This window comes from Gobio gobio (genome assembly GCF_949357685.1).
Source record: "Gobio gobio genome assembly, chromosome: 17".
NCBI classification, from domain to species: Eukaryota; Metazoa; Chordata; class Actinopteri; order Cypriniformes; family Gobionidae; genus Gobio; species Gobio gobio.
The window spans coordinates 19887648-19908505 of record NC_137110.1 but is presented as its reverse complement, the minus strand read 5'-3'; the positions used below and the strand labels follow the sequence as shown (position 1 = coordinate 19908505).

Here is a 20858-nt window from a genome sequence, read left to right as displayed (position 1 = left end):
CATGTATTTTTGAGAAAGAAGAGAAAGGGGGAGACTTGATTGTGTTTAATAGTGTTTCATATTCAATTATGTTGGAACTATTAGAACAATTTAAATGACAGTGGGTTACCATTGTGGAGAAGAGTGGAGCAATTGCTTAGGCTGTGGACTAAAACAACTAATGTCATAACGGCTTTGCTGAAGGAACTTTTAATGCTTAGCATTTAAGATGTTAATGTGGGCTATTGCTAGCTAAAAGGTTGTCAACTAGCTAGTGCATTATTATAATTCAGTTGTGTAACATTAAAATATATGAAATTAAAGTGGATGAATGAATATATGAAATTGAATGCCTGAATCATGTCAAGGTGCCATATAAAACTCACTTTGAGACTATTAAATAGGTCATGAAATGTATTCATTCCATGATTTTGAAGTTACATGAACAAATTATGTTTGTTTAACTTAATTGTTTCATATGGGACCGATGTACACAATTAAATCATGTAAATCCAACAAACTTTTTTTTTCAGTGTACAAGTTTCCTAGTTTAAAAATGTTATATGAATGCCCTCTAACGCTTAAAATTCTTAAATTGGTTTGAGTAGGACAAACTTAAATTAAACAAGTTCAGTTAAATTAACTGTTATGAGTATTTAGAACTTTCTTTTTCTTTTGAGTTCACAGCACTGACATATTTCAAGTAAACTGAACTGTTTCATTGTTTTGAGTTGTATTAACTAATTTCCTTTCATTTAGACTAACTTAAGTTTAAATGAAACTGGGCTGGGTTTTTTTCATGTCCCAGTATGCTTTGCCCATGGCATTCGAAAGGAAGAGTAAATGCTAAAATTAAGTTTTAAATCATGTTTTGTTGTTGTTTTGTTATGCTAATTTAGAAGAGTTTCTGTTAATGTGGGTTTTTGGAGAGTATGGTGACAAGTGGCACATGCTTGGTTTGAGAGCAGGTAAGTTACAATTTTTAAGTTGCTACACTCATTCAGTAAGTGTTATATAATAAGTGTTATGCTATTATTAACATGTTAGCAAATTTATCAAGTTGGCATTTTCTGAATCAGTTTGTTATAGCTAGCAAAATAGAGATAACCTGATCATTTAAATGTACAAGTTAAATGTATATATTAGTGTACTCAAATATTTCTAGTTAAGAACAATAAAATGTATGAGTACAAAATAAAAATCGTACTTAAACTTTGCTTCGTAACTTAAAATAAATTCTCATTAAACTTTTTTGAGTTCTGACAACTTAATAGGGTTTGAAGTAAATAACTCATTTGATGTGCAAGAATTCAAAAGAAAAAAGTCAATTAACTAAATATTTTATGTTAATTGCTATCAAAATGTATGAGTTAGCTAACTCATTACTTCAAGTTATTAGCAATTAACATGCATGAGTACTACAAACTCAAAACTTGATAGTTTTGCTTACTTCAAATTGGGAACATCATAACTCAAGAAATTTGATGTAACTGATTACCTCAATTTTTGGAGTTAGCCCAACTTATTCGGTTTTACAGTGTAGTTGTATTTACCACTGGGAAGCTTGGGGATTAATTTACCCAAATGCCATAAACTTTAAACATCGTATAGGGGAGAATGATTGCTGCTGTGACTGGTATTCTTTATTATTATTTTGCCGCAACAAATATATCACCTTGTCTTGTTGTTAAAGTAGTGCATATTTACATGAATAACCATTTGAAGCCTATTGTATGTTTTATTCACAAAAATAACCTATATTTGACCAAAATTCCAGAATTGCCAGCAAACCTACTATCTAGATAGCACAGTGAATGTGATGCTAAATATCACATTGGCTTTAATGGGATTTTTCCAGTAAATGGGCTAGAATAAACCCGGTGTCCTCCATGATTCATGTTCTTTCTGACAACAAAGCACTTGAATGGGACAAGCTTGTAATCACAACTTCAGAAGTGGGAAGTAGGACATTTTCGAATAGCACATGAAGGCAGCATTGAACCCTCCTTTCAGTTCTGTGTTAGTTGTCCTGCGGTTTTGTTTTTGTTTTGTTTTTTGTCTAATAATGACTGACTGCCTTTATTGGAACCAGCCCGTGACAAAAGCATTGCTTAAACATAAAGCTGGCATTGTCTTAAATGCACCAGTATTTCTCAAACTGGGGCCTGTACCATGATGGTAGTTTAACAAACTCAGGGTTACAGGATTAGTTTTGAGTTGACAAAACCAAACCAATCTATTCAGGCTTTGTTGGTCCCATGATGCTGATCATCAGCTTTCTCTGTCAACTCAGGCTTTGATCCTGAGTTTAGGATTTTAGCTGTGACATCAGTAGTGAACAGCCAATCACACGATGTGGATCAATGAAACTGACATCTACTTCTCGCGAGAGAAGCAGCGAAATTGATTTCTCTCTTCTGCAGAATATTACATGATTGAAAATATTAAAAATTTAAACAAATTTACTCAGGAAGAAGAAAAGAGCTGTCTATGAAAGTGGACAACTTTAAAAAAAATCTTACTTAGTCAGTGCAAGTAAAAGTTGTGAAGTTAGTTTAGTTTATATATAGAGAGAATTGAACATTTTAACTCACATGTAGTCATTTGTATAGCTTTAATTATTGATTTTAAAGCTTATTTGTATGACCTTTATATCAGCTATTTATATTAATTTTAACTATGTGCCTATTAATGATTGATTAACTAAAATTATACATGTGCAATTGATTAAGGGTATAATAATTACTTAAATGATATCTAAGTCATTCAAAATTATTATTATAATAAATAAGCATTGTTAAAAGCCAGACACTTTAGTCTTTAAAAACCATTTGCTATGTAGTGACCTTTAATTTGGAGTAGAAACAGGGGGAGTGACTTCATTGCATCAGAGGTGTGTCACTTTGCTCACAGCTGATTGGTCTAATTTCAGTTTGAGATCTCTTATCCAGAACATAACCTGCCCTGGAGCAGGTTAGCCATGGAGCGTAAGTTACTATGGAGATGAACACTGCTAAAAGCCAAACCACTTTAATGGTACCTAAAACCCAGGATTGGCACAAACTAAGCTTAAACATATCTGGCTAGCCAGCTAAACCGGCTTCATGGTATAGGCCCCTGGTCTGTGAGGGATTCCAGTTGACAAAAAAAAAAAAAAAAACTTTAAATAAATATAAAAAAGAAATTAATAATAAAATACAAATACATGCATAATATTATCAGTATGTATTATTATTAGTAGTAGTAGTAGTAGTAGTAGTAGTAGTAGTAGTATACAATTATATATAATTTTATCAAAATCATTATAATTGACCAAAAGCAGCAACTTTTAATTAATTTATTACCAGCAGTGCTGGGGAAAGTTATTTTGAAAAGTAATGCATTACAATAATGCGGATTGCAGATCTGGATTGCAGATAAATAGGATGCAGGAGAAAATAATGTTTAACACTTATCTGAAGTCATTTTTGCTTATGGTTTGACTGAATCATAGAAAGTCAGCAGCAAGTACATTGGTCAATAAAGTGAGATTTAAATGCATTCACATTTAATTATTTTATTACACATTTTATTATTTAAAATGTAATTATTGGAGGTTTGCATAGTATTCTGATTTTGCATTTCACTGATTTTAATTCATTTTGAGGAACACTGAATCTTTTTTTGTGCAAGTGAGATTAGTGACAAGAGAGCTGTCCGTAAATGTGAAAACCAAGTAACTTGCGTTATACTTATATGAAAAAGTAACAGATATTTTGTTGTAAATTTTAAAAGTAATGCGTTACTTTACTAGTTACTTGAAAAAAGTAATCTGATTACGCAACTCAAGTTACTTGTAATGCTTTACCCCCAACACTAATTATTTGCATTTGTTGTAAAGCTTGATTAATAAACGTAATTAAATAAACGGATTAAGTTAATGTTTAATAATGTTTATTTGTGATAATGTATTAGTAGCAGCCTAGTTGATTTAGTCTGGTTTCAGTCTGTTTAATTTTAATAAAATAAAAACGCATATCTAACAAAGTGATGGATTTGGTAAAAGTCGTATTGTGTGTAAACTAAGGGTAATTTGCATGCTTTGTTTTTAAGTGTTTTAAGTGTTGGGATTTTTAAAGCATAAGTTTTGTTGTTTTTTTAAAGCATTTCTGTAGCTCAAAAAGTAGATTTTGGTGCTTGCATGAGTTTTTTCCCATGGAAACAACTACATGAACTGATGAAATGTACAATTACAGTAAACTTACAGTGTATGTAATATATACTATGTAGTATATATAAAATTGATCCATAACCTGAAATAAACTGTGAGAGTAACTGACCATTTGGGGTTTGGTTATTCTCCATGTACAAAGGCCTTAAATGCCCTGATGCATGTCCTCTGCGAGCCTTGTGTCTGAATGCCTTTCCCTGTTTGCACTCGTAAATACCTTAAACAAAAGCCTCTGGGACTCTTGTGTTGCTCAGAGAGTGGCTGGTGACAGGAAGATAGAGGAGGCGACAGAGAAATTGAAGCGAGGGATCAAGGGTAGTGCCGGTTGAACACAGAACATGGACCAGATATCAACACTAAGGGTTAAAGTAGGCTTAGTAGAGCATACATTTGTGGATTGACCTACAGAATGCTTTGACATGGTGTGAGTGTATATTTGCGTGGCTTTTATGTGCACATGCGAAGCCAGAAAGTGTCCTGGACAGGGTCAGGTATTCTTTTCCAATATACTGTTCCAGTCCAGACTGGCACCAAGGGTGTGTCATTCTGGTAAAGTTTCATGAATATCATAGGGGAATGGGAGTTATCACTTCTGAAAGTGTATTATTAGTAGACCCACGTGAAATCAGTGGACTATTTTTGCATTTTGTGCACTTATTTTGAAATTCGTGGAATGGGATTTAAATGTGATAAAAAGTTTTAAAGGTACAGTTCGCCTACAAATCTATCTTCTGCGGAACAGAGATATTTTGTGGAATGTTGGGGTACAAAAAACATTTGGCCCTATTGACACAGTACTCCATTTAAAGGGATAGTTCACCCATTTTACATTTTATGATCATTTGCTCACTATCATATCCTTCCAAAACTGTATGCATTTGTTTGATATGATAGTGAGCAAATGATCATAAAATGTAAAATAGGTTAACTATCCCTTTAAATGGAGTATTACAATCTCATTGGTATCTTTAGTTTACTGTGCATTCTGATTCAATGTGAGCCTAAAGGCCAATTTATACTTCTGCGTCGAGTGTACGCTGTAGCTACGCCGTAGGTGGTGTGATGCGCGCGTACCCTACGACGTACCCTGACGCGCACCTCTCCAAAAATTTAACAACGCGTCAATTCTACGCGGACCGCAAGCGCTATGATTGGTCTGCCAGAACCCCTCCCTCAGGTCAATAAATAAATAAAAAAATCTGCGATAGGAGTGTGTCCAGAAATGGGATGATAGTTTAATCCTTACATCTGCTATATAACACAATATTTTGTAGTGCAGAGATTGTTTATGTTAGTGAATAAAATCATAGATCCGCTGTGTATAGTTTATTTATTTTCTCATTAAAACCAAAGACGTTAATCAGTGATTGTATATCAAGAACAGGGACACATCACAATGGGTGCATTTCGTTGTGTGATTTCAATGGAACGAATAAAGTCTCCGCAACAGCAATCGCTTGAAGCGCTATAGCCTGTGCACGAGCTACCGATACTGAAAACAGCAGCACGAGCTCTGCATGATTTCACAAACGCACTCCAGCGCCAGATCGCCTCTTATGTAACTCTATTAATAATCAACTAGAGATGCTTAATTTGTATTACATACAACAACTCAAGCCGCAAGAAAAGCCGCAATCTGCCGCCATCACTGCTGCTGATACTTCGGGTGCGTCTCAATCAGCTCCCTAGTTCAGTAGTCAGGGCACTGATCAGGGAGTCAGCCCATTGACTTATGTCCTGATCCAAGGGCGTAACTTTGGGTCTGCCATTGGGGGGGTTAAACTCGCGGCATATTTATTAATTTATTTATTTATTGAATAATTTTCTTGTGTAAAAGGTACAGTACAGGCGTGCACGCTCAAAAGGAGTGGCGTAACCTCTGAACTAGCCCATAGCAGCTAGCTGACAATGGATGACATCTCTAGTCACAAGTAAAGTATGCAATCCCCCTCAAAACGTGTGACTGTATTGGAGCAAACAGCAACTTAAGTTACAATTCAGTGACATTGGTTCTAGACAGTCCCTGGCACCCTCTGGCTTTACCTCATAGGACACTGGCAAACGAACATCTAGCCAGCCAACTCCAGTCAACAAAACAAATCATCAGCTAACTCAGTGTTTCTCAAACTTTTTCTGCCATTCCCCACTTCGGAGGTAGGAAAGGGTTCCGAGCCCCTCCTGTTCCCAATAAAATGTTAATAAACTAGGCTTTAAGTTTAACTGTTAAAATGTATTTTATTAACATCACATTTTAAAAACTTAACATCAAATAACAGCATTAAAAACTTTCAAATAGAGAAAATGAAAGTGCAATTATATTATCACTTTGCATGAAATAAGACTCAAAAGTAGATTTTAAAAAAATTGTGTTTGCATTTAGCCTCTGACAACATCAAATTCAGAAACTGAGAAAATGCAAGTGTGGACTAACGTTAACGTTAGTTGTGCTTTGATTCATTTTGTCACTTTGCAAACTCCATGCAAAAATATAGATATATTTTTAAATAATAATAATCTCAAATTGAGACGGAGGTGGTAAAAATTCCTAATAATGTACGTTTTCATTTTTAGGTATTTTAATAAGATAGATACCTAAAATACGTTGCGCATACAACTCGACTAACGCGATCGTTATAAAGGTGTTTGAACAACAAAACACATTCAATTGCACATATTTGACAATCGGAATATCAGATATATCCTGCTATAGCTAACAAATGTGTGAAATTTTGAATAAAAAAGGAAATAAAAGCAGATCATCAGTCATTCAGCGCTATTGTGGCTGCGGTGTGACAAGCAGTGAATGACGCGTCTCCATGGGAACCATAAAGTGATAGGCTACTATGATCAATAACGGTCGCCTTGAAAAACTTTTAAACTTACGTGTGAAAAGGTTAAGTAAGGCTTACATTTAAATGTGTCTTTGTTTTGTTTTGAGTGTATGGTCAATAAATAAAGGAATTAAAAAGATAGGCACAAAACCTGTTTGTGCGCCCCACTTGTCATGTCTCTATTCCCACCCCACCAGTAGGACGCGTCCGCACCCCACACTTTGAGAAACGCTGAGCTAACTTAACAGCTAACTTAGCAATAGGGGTACCTCCGTTTGGTCAGGATTTTTCTTTTTTTTTTGGCTGGTGTCGACCAACAATGAAAAATCGTTGTCTGGCTGCCTATCAGTGTCCTTTTCATCTTTACGTCAGCTTTCTCCAACCATTCATCCCAGCGACTGCGCAAAATAGTTAACAAACGCGGGTTGGGTAATACCAAGTAGTTGGTGCGGTGGGCGGGGGGTACATTACAGATTATTTAAATGATTATGATACTATCTTTCTTGCTGGCAAATGAAATTAATAAAGAAAACGAACAAAAGTATTCATTCTGAATATTTCATATTTATTTTAATCTTAATGATGTGATGATATTGGCCCGTAACCCCCGTGCAAATTACGCGCATGTCCTGATCAGTGCCCTGACTACTGAACCAGGGAGCTGATTGAGACACATGCAATGACAATGTAAACAAGCCGCTTCTTCTTTAGCTTTTGCCTTGATACTGTGGGTTACCATCAACATGCCCGTAGACACTGCCTCCTAGTGGTCTGCATGTGTAATTGCACATTGACGCAGACAAAAACGCAGAAGTATAAATGAAAACCAATACGTAACTTGCGCCGTAGAGGATACGGCGTAGGTCCGACGCAGAAGTATAAATCAGCCTTAATTATTAGCTTGTTTTCTTGAACTAGATCTTAACTGGATCACTAAAAAGGACCTGGATAGTAGAGCAGAGTGAACTGCCTTTTTTGTATTCATGATCGCAGTTTTAAAAATGTTGGTTCATATGAGGAGATCACAGTATGGCGTCTAAGCCATGCAGGAAACACTTTGATGTGTGGGTGAAAATGCAAGTGAGTCAAGTGGAGAGAAAAGGAAAAATGGGAAAATCCAGATCCATTTCTGTCACGGTGTGGGAGCTTCAAACATAAAATCACAATGTGGCGCCGAGTCAAACATTCTGTATGCAAACGCACACCGACCGTGATTCCCACTGTGAGAAATCTGATTACTTTCCTTGAAAACCTTAGATGCGAGGCAGTGAAGCCACTCATTCTGTGTTATTAAAATTAAGTACTTTTATTTGTGTTGTGCTTTTTCCAAGCTCAAGTTATCTTTATAAAACAAGTCATTTAGATATAGTACTGGACATGCCACTGAGCAGACCATTACAGTAAGTTATGAAATAACTTTTTTTATATTTTTGTCCTTATTTTTATTTTTGTCAACGCAAATAACTTTAATGATCCATTTTTCATTAATATAAAACAGTGGGATGATAGTTTCTCCTCTCCAAACCCAAACAAATCTTTGCAACTTTACTTGAGCTTTGTTTTAATTTTTTAATAGTGTTTTGAAATAAAACTGATAATGGCTGAGGTACATTTAAAGACATGAGCTATCTCTTTAAATTATGATATTGTAAATAGTTTCAGAACTTGAGCTGGTTCCGTGTCCTTGCAAAGCTACCCAATCAGGATTTGTAAACTGCAGTTCTGGATGACTCTCTCAAATGAATGTCAGCAGACACTTTGGTGTTATTTACAACAGGCCAAACAACAGGCTAATATGAGGCAAAAAAAATCTTTCCCCCTGACAAGAAGGAATTGTAAAGAACCACAGAGCAAACACATACTAATTCCATCTCTATTCTCCATGGAGCTAATTTACTTAGGGTGCTTTTTGATTTAGAGGCCAATGACTTTTTGACAACTGTTCTTTTTTTATGCAACACAGTCACAGCTTTTACCATTGTGAGGGAGTTGGGTTGCCGGCATGGCACAGCTGAGTGAAAGATGAGATAATGTGGCAAATGGAATTATAGTGAATCTAATTCCCCTAGGCAGAAAAAAGCCCCACTGTTTCACCTATCCACATCATCTGGACATTTTATCAGGACCATTCCATTAGCTTTAATCGTGATTATTAGATTTGATGTAAAAACTTCTCTGAAAATAATTTGATCATTTGACATTTTCTCCTTCAATAGACCAGCTTGAATGGACCACAAATTAACCAAATGGCAGACTCTGGTTGCTGAATAATTTAATGGTTAATTGTTTGAGAGGATTTGCATATGATGCATTATTTTGTTAACATTACTATATTACTAACATTACCATATATAGGGTGAATTCAGGGTGATTGGGACACTTTTTCCAAGTCATCTCAATGGCAGAAAGTGTCCCAATCACCCTGAAATCACCCTACTGTAGTAGTGTGAAAAAGAAAAGACACCCTATTGAATTCTATGGTTTTACGTCTCAGGACATAATAAAAATCATATGGTCCTTGGCAGGTCTTAAAATTAGTTAAATACAACATTGGATGGACAACACATGACACATTACACAGTGTCATTATTTATTTTAAAAAATGAAGCCAAAATGGAGAAGCCATGGGTGACAAACTAAATACACCCTTACTGCTTCCATAGGAACTAAGAGGGCAAGTTAATCACTGCTAATCAAATGCCTTTGATTAATTGGTCATCAGCAAGTGTGAGCACCTCCATAAAAGCAGAAATGTGGGCAGTTTGCTGGTCTAGAGCATTCAGGTATGTGTTAACACAATGCCAAGGAGGAAAGACATCAGCAATGTTCTTAGAGAAGCAATTGTTCCTGCCATCAACCTGGGAATGGTTATGTGGCCATTTCCAAACAATTTTAAGTGAGGAAGTGAGGGAGATTATTCACAAGTGGAAAACATTCAAGACAGTTTCCCCAAGAGTGGACTTCCCAGCAAATTCACCCCAAGGTCAGACAGTGCAGTGCTCAGAGAAACTGCAAAAACCCAAGAATTACACCTCTCTACAGGCCTCAGAGTGCATCTTAAATGTTAAAGTTCATGAGAGTACAATTAGAAAAAGACTGAACAATTATGGCTTGTTTGGAAGGGTTGCCAGGAAAAAGCCTCTTCTCTCTAGAGAACATGGCAGCATGGCTTAGGTTTGCAAAGTTGCATCTGAACAAACCGCAAGACGAGACCAAAGTGGAGATGTTTGGCCGTAATGCACAGCGACACTTTTGGCGAAAACCAAACACAGCATATCAGCACAAACACCTCATACCAACTGTTAAATGTGGTGCTTGTTTTGCAGCCACAGGACATGGGGACCTTGCAGTCATTGAGTTGAACATGAACTCCTCTGTATACCAAAGTATTGTCCAATATGAGGCCATCTGTCCAACAGCTAAAGCTTGGCCGAAATTGGGTCATGCAACAGGACAATGATAACAAGCACACCAGCAAATCTACAACAGAGTGGTTGAAAAAGAAAAGAATCAAAGTGCACTGGCCCAGTCCAGACTTCAACCTGATAGAAATTCTGTGGCATAAACAGATGCCCACAAACCTCAATGAACTGAAGCAACATTGAAAAGAAGAACAGGCCAAAATTCATTCACAACCATGTGAGAGACTGATAAAATCATATAGAAAACAATTACTTCAAATTATTGCTGCTAAAAGTGACAAACGAAACAACCAAATTACATGTCAAATACATTTTTTCTGTCATTTTAGGCAGTTTTTATCACACTTATGTTAGTTCAAGTGTTTTTCGTTCTTTAAATAAGTTTGGTTTTAGTTAGTTATTTGGTGCTGTAAAAATAGGGGTGATTGACAGCTTCTCTAAGTGAAGTAGTCACTGAGGCCCCAACGGACATTTTTCGGGAACTTCAGGAGGAGATTGGAGCTTTAACTTTAATTTCTAAATTTCCATATCTGTTATCATTAGGTGTGAGTGTGGGCGGGACCTTTTATTGCGGTTCCACTTCGCCTTCACTACTGCGCAGACTCAGGCTGCAAGTTGTTACTGTGCAGATTTGAGACCCAAGATGTCAGCACCATATTTTGACACTGGCGGCTTCACTTACTTCAATGGAAGAGAGTGAATGCACGTCATCCATCTTTTTTTACAGTCTACAGTCCTGATACGTAAATATATTTATATCCATCTCTCCATTACTTTTCCTTGTATTGTTTTTCGCTTAATATAGTCCCCCCGACGCTACGTAATGACAAGACTCCAGGCAAGGCAAAAAGTTTGCATTTCCTACTCAATTTTATGTGAGCATATGACATAAATGTCCTGCTTTTTGGACCACTAAAATTTACACCTTTATTTTCCTCCATAGCTCATGCAAGATTTGTTGGTCAGCGCTTCCACAGGGACTAAGCCATCTGTAAAATTTTAACAGCAGATAATGACCAGCTGAGGCAGCTTTATCCAGAGCCAGTGGTGACCTTTACCCAAAGGATCATGGTGATGACTTGTTTCAATGCTTTTAACTTACAGCACTAACCTCTAAAACCAGTCTGAAGGTTTTCAGGCTATTATCACAACCTTTTGGTCCTTCGCCATGTGACATCTCTTTACACATTTTAAGCAAATACTACAGGGTCAATGTGGTGAGTGGGGCAAAGCCCAAATAATCATAAATTATTATGTGTCCCGGTGACCAACATAAGGTGCTAGGCACAATAAACAAAGGCTTGGTGGATCAATAGTTTTAGGCTAGACAGATTCGAGGACTGAATTTGACAGTGAGTTTAACTGATAGGCATGTAAATTAATGAATGGAGATATAGGGATGGGGCAAAAGCTTCTTGATGACCTAAACAAATCTGTTTATAGTGGATTAGACACTTTACAAGCCGGGCATTTAAAAGCACACTCCAACAATATATGGATCAAGCCAAGCAAGGGGAAACAATCGATTTGGGCCACTGGCAGGCAAGAAATTAAAGATCGGCAGATGGGCATCCACTGTCAGGGTGATTAGAAAAATAAGAAATACATGTGGAAGCTCAGAATGGACATTGCGACCAGTAAATGGGATTCATTGAGAAACTGTGATCAATAGGTGGTAGTTTCTCGCATGACTGTTCCTTTGTGATAGAGGGGGACTTGGCTTACGGAAAAACCCTGCACTAATCTAGCCTGATATTAGTCCAGCACAGTTTGTTAGCCACGTGAGTTTAATGTAGAAGAACACTATTTCTTTAGAGGCTTGATGAATTGCAAATTTTCAGAAGTGCAATCAACATGATGGCGAGACAAATTGTTCAGCCGTCCTTTTAAGAGATCTTTTGAAAAATCTGAAGAAAGTGAGACTGAGGTTGAAAGTGAGACTGAGATTGAGAACAAGGTTTTGCATTCCACGGCACTGCTTTTCTGTTGTTTTTCTATGTAAACAGACGGACCGCTGCGTTCACATGTTGCATTTTTTGCAGTGTATTGTGCATGAACGTGGCATTTTGGAATGCTTATGTTAAAAGTTCAACTTTCAGGGGGGACGTGCACATTCTTAAATAATTATTCTTAATTTTTATGTTTCATTTTAATTGTTTTAAAATTTAATCAAAAATAGATTTTCACTAACCTCATTGTATGCTACACTAAACTGCATTCAAGAAGAAAAAAGACTCAACACATAATGTTCTGTTTATTATTTTAATGTTCAACATTTATTTAATTTTTTTTTTATTTCTGTTACTGTGATATAGGCTATTTAGTTTATTTAAGGTCTTTTCATGGTTTCATCTGCCATTGTAGGTTCCTCCCAAACAGATTGTATTACTTAGCTGGTTCATCTGGAATACCAAGCTTTGCATTGGAAGCATAATGGCAAGTCAACAAACTAATCACATTTAGAGAGAAAAGGTCATCAGCAAAGCTTAATGGGTTTTTGATTTCACTGGAACCTGATCGCAGGGAAACTTTATTTTACAATTAGTCAGAGGGACGATCAATGCAATTACAATTTAACCGTAGGGGTCAGTCACTTTTCTTATATTAAAATGGCATGGGATGTTGGGGAGCAGTGAAGAATTGAAGAGGTTCATTCATTCATTCCATTCATTCATTCATTCATTCATGATTTACAAGGATGAGATGAAAAAGATACATCATAGCCATAATAAACCAATTTTAATTAAAACACTCTTGACACATATGACAGCATGATGGCCCACCAATAGTGTTTTTAGAAGGGAAAAAAATTACAAAAATAAAAAAGGAGAACTTGAACGTATGTGCTGTCAGAATGTGTAACTTACTTTGAGAATACTGGCTGGCTATGCAGATGTATTTCGATTGATTTTGTTGAGATCTTTTTTTCTGTTTTTGCAACAAAAAATAAAAATAAATTCAAAATAAATTATTTACCCTACCTAGACTACTCATTTACTTATTTTAAGTACAGAAAGGAGAGCGAGATGAATCAGAATAATTCATGAATTAGTGTGTTTTTTTTTTTTAAGCTGAAGTCTCAGTAACTAGAGATGGGCAGTTCAAATTGTATTCACGGTTTTATCCAGATGTCTGACATGTGCAATGAACGTGTCAAAATTACTCACATGCTTCTGAGCTCTACATTTTTTCCTACATTATTCACTTCCTAAAAAATGGGGTTTCAATGTCCAACATTCTGCAAGCATTGTGGATTGTACAGTAGGAAAGTATTTATGAATCTGGAGTCATAGCCAAACTATAAATGAAAAAGCTCTGATCTGAAATATGTGAGAGATCTGTCAGTGCCTTTTACACCTTTCCAATACATCAATATGCCATTATAATTTCAGCACAATGAAGGGCCCTTTAAAATTACTACTGTATAATTGCAGTCTTCCAAGCTGCCATTATCCTAGGCTTTGAGTTATTGACCGCAGACTTTCACTCAAATTTACTCTCTTTGTTAAGCTTGTGACTGGGTCATTGTCCCCAGAGGGGGCAGGAATGGTCAGGGGATCTGACCACCACTGTAAGTGAATCGTTATAGGGTTTTGCCAAGGGCACATGGTTTGGAAGGGTAAATAATGGAGAAAGCACTCTGGGAGCCTATAATTAACCATTCTCTCTCTCTCTCTCTTTCTCTCTCTTTCTCAGACCCAGCAGCGGTGGACTTTGAGCAATATGAATTGTCGATTTTGGCTGATACTCTTAGGGGTTACATTCAGGAATTGCCCTGCCCACTCATCCCAGCTGTAGTGTACAGTGAGCTGGTCTACACTGCTCAGGGTAAGCTGAGCACAAAACATGTAAACATCAAATTTTATATTTATGGAAAATTAATATATACATTTCATGGAACACAAGGGTATATTTAAATGAATTGTACTGGTTGCTCTTGTTGCTCTTTTTCTTGCAATTACAATGGGGACTTTGGCTTTCAAGTTTTAAAGTGAAAAAAATACAGCACAAAAGTATCATATAAGTGGTACAGTAGGTATGACTTGTTGACTATAGTCTAAGTATTCTTAATTATAAGCAGGGCCGGCCCAGGCTCTGTTCATGCCCTAGGCGAGATTTTAGATAGCGCCCCCCACAAAACAACCCGCGACCCAGTTACATTGTGTCTACACTTTGTTTGTTATATTAAGAGGATTTCAGAACGTGAACTTAGGACAAAATCGCCATCATTTTGAGCGGTAAGTGAATTCTGACAACAACTTAAACACCTCTGATTGGCCATTGCATTCAAGAGATCAACAGACATATCTATAGCCCCGTTTCCACTTCCACAAATTACCCGTAACAATTTGTACCAGGAACTTTTTTCCCCCCAGACCTGCTACTGTCTGCGTTTCCACTGCGGTCTAAAGTACCATGAAGATTAGGCAAATTAGTCCGGAGACATGGGTCTGCGCACGCCTGTTCCTCCCAGTCACCGATGGACAGTAGCCATAATCATTTTTGTGCGATACTGTCTGCAACAATAACAAGTATGGAGGAGATGCAAGCAGCGCTGCTTTTGCTAGTTATGTATTGGTTTACTAAAGAGGTAATTAACAAAACGGCGGAAAAGAGACGAGCACTAATACTAAAGCGTATTCTGAAAGCTCATAAAGCTAGATTTAAAATAAGACAACGTATGTTATTATCAGCTATTATGGACATTGACCGTGCGATTGCTGAGACAACGCGTGCCATCAGACAGAAAGAGCAAGACTGATATTTACTGAACGTAGAACGAACCTCGCAAAAGACTTTTAAAAATGCCAGTTAAAGTAAAATGCTGCGTGCAGTCAACCAATCAGCATGTTCAGTGGCCAAGTCCTTCCCCCGAAAGTTCCTGAACTTTGAAAAAGTACTACCTCGCGAGCAGGGCCGTTTGGAGGGGGAAATATTTCCCCGGAACTTCATTTAGACCCTGGTTCCTGCGGTCGAAACACACGAGTACCACCCCAAAGTTCCTAAATCCTGGGGAAAGTTCCTGCGGTGGAAACATGGCTTTAGATTGGTTCTCCAAAGTTCAAACACAAATACGCACTGGAATGTTTGTCAAATCAGTTTCGCCAACATTAATTTTAAAGTATCAACTGAGGGTGCTCTTCTTTCATTTGAGGGTGCTTTGTAAACGCCTATGCCTTGGGCCAGCCCTGATTCTAAGTCTTCAAAAATCATGCAATAGCTCATTGAGTCTCATTTTCTCATTTTTGAGAAGAAAGAAAGAATTTGTTCAGTCAATGCTGAATCTCTCATCAACTCTAAACCTGCCAATAAAATCTAGGATGTAAATACATTTTAAGTGAGTAATAAATGGTATCCATTTTATACTTTTTTTGAAGCTTGAAGGCCTCAGTGTACATTCTTTGATTTCTATCCATTACAATTCTTCAAACTTCAAAGTCATAAAGGTGTGAAATAACACGCAGGTGAGTAAATGATTTCAGAGTTGAAATTTGTACAAATTTTCCCCAGTTAAAATGCAAAATTACTAAATTGGGTGGGTGTGTTTGTCTTCTTCACTAAATGCAAAATGTTCAGTGGGCAGAAAGAGGCTTGAGAGAGGCAGAGAACAAACGTAGTAGAAAGTAGAAAGAGAGAGGCAGAGTGTGTGTGTGTGTGTGTGTGTGTGTGTGTTGTGTGTGTGTGTGTGTGTGTGTGTGTGTGTGTGTGTGTGTGTGTGTGTGTGTGTGTGTGTGTGTGTGTGTGTGTGTGTGTGTGTGTGTGTGTGTGTGTGTGTGTGTGTGTGTGTGTGTGTGTGTGTGTGTGTGTGTGTGTGTGTGTGTGTGTGTGTGTGTGTGTGTGTGTGTGTGTGTGTGTGTGTGCGCGTGTGCGTGTGCGTGTGTTAGTGGGGGCGCTACTATGCCGGAGGGTAGGTTTACACCATCTCTCTCTGACTTCGCTCTGTATTACTCCCACTGAAATTGAAACAAGCGTACACAGAGTCTGCCCCATCTTTTAGATATGCCTGGTTGCTCAAAAGCGTTGGCTGACTTTGTAAGGACAAACCGAATTATGTAAGCACCCTCACTGAGTAATGCTGCATCATGTTTCTGATGCCTGAGAATTCTTGCAGACAATTTATATACTTAAAGTGTATTGACTGAATAATATTTAATGATATACACTGCAAAGTAAAGACGATATTTTTCCACTAAAAATATAAACGTACAAAATTTGCTTAAGAAGTTTCTGGAGAATATATCTTGAAATAAATGTATTTTTCTTACATTTTTGACAACTTTTCCCCCCACATTTTTATGATATATGTAATACAAATAGTTTTCGAATCATATAAAATGCAACTTCCTATAACTAAATTCATGTTGTTTTGCGAATATTTAGATATTTTTACTGGAAATGACAAAAAATACATGCTAAGAAAGGTTTTTGCACTGCATATTTATTTCTTGTATAATTTGTAGGATTTCAAGGAGTGTCTCTATGATCTACTTTTGACTAAATGTAGGCCTGTGTGTCTGTGGTTCTGCAATCTAGTCTAAAAACAAATAACAAATCATTCACTTCATAATGTCTCAATTAGAACCATTATTGGTGCCATAGAGTCTAAATACAGTTTAATTAGTTCCATTTAGATCATACAATAGTAACATTTGATTGATTGGCTTATACACCTAATATTTAAATGTTCTGTCTTCAGATATGCAAGTTACTTAAACAAATCTCAAGATCTACTAATTTTTAATATTTCGAAAAACGAAATATTAAATGAACATCAAGACAATGACTCACTATAATGTACTTGGGGTTATAATATATTTTGTAGTGGGTCAATGTGTCTTCAAATCTTATAATGCTAAGTCAATGTAGGATGTGCCATATGGCATATTCAGCATTTATGCAATAGCCGTTCTGAAAAATCAATGGGCTATTATGGCAAATAAGCTTTTCTGGAAAGTCCCTTTGTCATGGGGTGCCCTTAACAATGCCAAATTCTACCTCCCTCTTTCCTGGATAAAATCCATTTGATTGTGAAATCAGGCATGCTTTTGTTTGATATCCTTAATTTAATCAACAAACCAATCCAAGCTATTAAATCCATTTTTTAAATACCATGTTATCCAAAACTCCAGGAGTTTTATGATGCATGTCTTGAGGGTAGAAAAATCTAATTCATTTCAAGCTTTAAATCTAACATGAGACAACAAAGTATTGCTTCCTAAAGCATAACAATTTTATTTAGTTGAAGAAAAGTGCAAAAAGTCTTTTTCTGGGAAATGTGGATCCATTTAGTGTTTCTGAGTACCGTTGAGTGTCCAAGTCTCTTTTTAAGAGCATTACTCACTGGTATCTCTCATGCCTTAAGCACCGGTGCCAATCCTGCTGGCCAGGAGCCAGTGTGCCCTCTTCCAGGAATGTGATTGGCTGTCTGCAGGGCTCCCCTTCCCCCGGTTGTGTCGTGCTGAGTCCAGATGGACTCGGCCAAGTTCCCAGCCGTGGCCTACAGCCCATGACGCTGACCTTTATTGAACAGGGGTCAGTCGCTATCGGTAATCTCCAGGAGGCAGCACAGGGTGGGACCGTCCGGCTCCAGACTGGGGACATGGGTGTCTGTGTCTGTGCATGTATTACTGAGGGCATGCATATAACTTGCCGATAGAAGCCCTCTTGTATCAATGGTCAGTGAGTCTCAGGCCAAGGTCAAAGTACTGATCCGTTTTCTGATCGGCAGATTGTAAGACATTCATCACTCGACCCCCTGCCACCCACTACTCATAACCTTTGACCTCTTAGCACTTATCTTCTATAAGCACTATGGCAGAAGCGCCTTAACCAGCCAACACCTTAATGGCTTTGTTCATGCTCATAATTCATGCAGGAAATGCAGTTGGTCTGTGTGTTTGTTGGAGGGGCGAGCAGCTTTTAGGCAGTAATCACTGAATGTGTTGTGACAGGTAAGATTTACTGAGTGTATTGCAGGACTGGCCTATCTGCAAGCTGACACCCTTGACACAAAATTATGACTATTACTATTATGTCAAAAATGAAAGGGAAATGAGAAAATAATGTTTACATTTTATTAAAGGATGAAGAAAGCTAATTATATAATAATAAGATTTATAGGAAGAGTATATGTGTTTTAATTTTCCCTATTTGTGATTTGTTGCATGACACTTTTGTTTTATTTTCAACAATGAGCACAAAAACAAAAATATGAATTAGTTTGTTTTATTAATTTAAGTACATCTATTTGTATTTATTCAAACATAATATAATATAATTAATATAATAATACTTATTTTTGGAATTATAATTCAATGTTTTTTCATGTATTTATTTAAATGTATATTATATTATAATATATTTATTATATCTATTTAATATAAATCAAATATAAATATATATATACTTGGGTGGCTTAGAGTCATAGGTAACACTTTACAATAAGGTTTTATTAGTTAACATTGGTTAACTGCATTTGTTAACATGAAATAAGAATGAACAATACTTCTACTACAGCATTTATTAATCTTAGTTAATAGTTAATTTCAATGTTCACTAATTCAATATTAAAATTTAAAGTTGTATTTGTTGACGTCAGTTAATGCACTGTGAACTAATATGAACAAACAATGAACGTTTTATTAACTAACATTAACAAAGTTACACTGCAACAAATACTGTTTTGTACGGACCTGCTAAAGGGACATGGTGGTGAAAAAAAATAATAAGTTAATGCTATGGAAGCTTGTTTCCGCCACAGTATAAAAAATTAAAAAAGGTGATTGCGACTTTATATCTCATATTTTAGACTTTTTTTCTCACAATTGCGAGTTTATTTATCACAATTCTGACTTTTTTCCCCCTAGAGTTGTATGATATTAAGTTGCAATTGTGAGTTATAAAGTCAGAATTAAGTGATTATAAAGTTGCAATTGCGAGAGAAAAAAGTCAGAATTGTGAGATATAACCTATACGAGTCTATACTTGTCCGTTTGGCTGATGAAGACAAATATTCATTGTGTGTAAGGGACTTAGGGATGAAATGCTCATATCTTTGCAGTGCCACCAGGGTCCATTTTAGCTTAAATACGTCTGAAACACAGATGCCAGCCTCTTTGCTGTGGGAAACCCCTTCTCAAAGGAGCTAATCAATATGTTGGAAGCTGTCAAAATAACTGCATTGTCCTTGTGGGTGCTCATAGACAATGGACTCGAGGGCAATGTTAGGCTAGCACTTTAACTCCTGCTGAGCTGACTTTCCAGTCCCAGGTCATTGGTTTTTAGTTTTTATGTGCCCCAATGTTCATTGGTGCTGTTTGAGTTACACCTATATTATTAGAACCACAGAATGTTTAGCCTCTTATTCCCTGCTGGTAGATGTCCATCAACACCTCCAATGCTTGCACAGCTCATCCTGGGTCGACCTTTCATTCAGTAACATTAGGCCGTTTTGATTTATATGATGTTAAATGTTGATGATCGTGTTATTTAACATATGCATAATGATATCGCTTGTTTCTGCTTCTTCTTTTCCTGTGTTTCGATCAGGAGGTTCAGTACTTTTTAACAATTAATGGACTACAATTTAACAAAACAAGATAAAAAATTAATAATATATCAATAGGCTGCTCCCAGTTTCTATTTAGAAAAGGGTTTTAAAAGAAGCATCTTTGATTATTATAACTTAAGTACAAAAAACGAATTGGATACAGGTAAAATATCTACAATAACATAATAAAATATTTCAGATTTAAATACACTGATACTTTTGAATGTTTTATCAGTGGTGAAGGATTTTCTGACATGGTATGACAGTGCCTTTGTGCAAGTAAACGTAAAAAAAGGCCAGAGATATGGTAATTGATTTTAGATCTAGTCCTTTGGCTCCTCAACCAACTAGAGTGAAAGGTCAAATGGTGGAATGGACTAGCAGTTACCTTGGACTTATCATTGATAATAAGTTACGTTGCAATACTTTGATACATTTCAAATTTAAAATGCTTCCTTCTGATACGAATACGTTATTGTATGCCTAAACTTAAAAGCAATTGGTATAGGCATTCTTTTATTCCTATTGCTGTAAGGCTTTAAACTTGTAAGATGTCAGAATGTTGTGTTTGCTGGTTGTATTTTGTGTGTGTTTTTTTTAATGATATGGTTAGAAATTTTATGCTGTGCCAAAAATCTCCCTTTGGGCTTATAATAAACTTTGAACATTTCAAAAAGCCTCACCAAGAATAATATATCAATATCTTAGTTTATATGGGGGAGTTTGAATATTGTATTGGGCCTTTGAGTCAAAAACTCTCTCTCTCTCTCTCTCTCTCTCTCTCTCTCTCTCTCTCTCTCTCTCTCTCTCTCTCTCTCTCTCTCTCTCTCTCTCTCTCTCTCTCTCTCTCTCTCTCTCTCTCTCTC

General features: G+C 36.6%; 1 protein-coding gene across 1 annotated transcript in view; it reads left to right on the top strand.

The window, feature by feature from the left end:
- pik3r3b (phosphoinositide-3-kinase, regulatory subunit 3b (gamma)) overlaps positions 1 to 20858 on the top strand; it is a 205799-nt gene that overhangs the window by 92798 nt on the left and 92143 nt on the right. The window contains exon 5 of the mRNA XM_079841717.1: positions 14139 to 14270. Within this exon, the coding sequence (XP_079697843.1) occupies positions 14139 to 14270 (132 nt within the window). The remainder of the gene's footprint in view (positions 1 to 14138; positions 14271 to 20858) is intronic.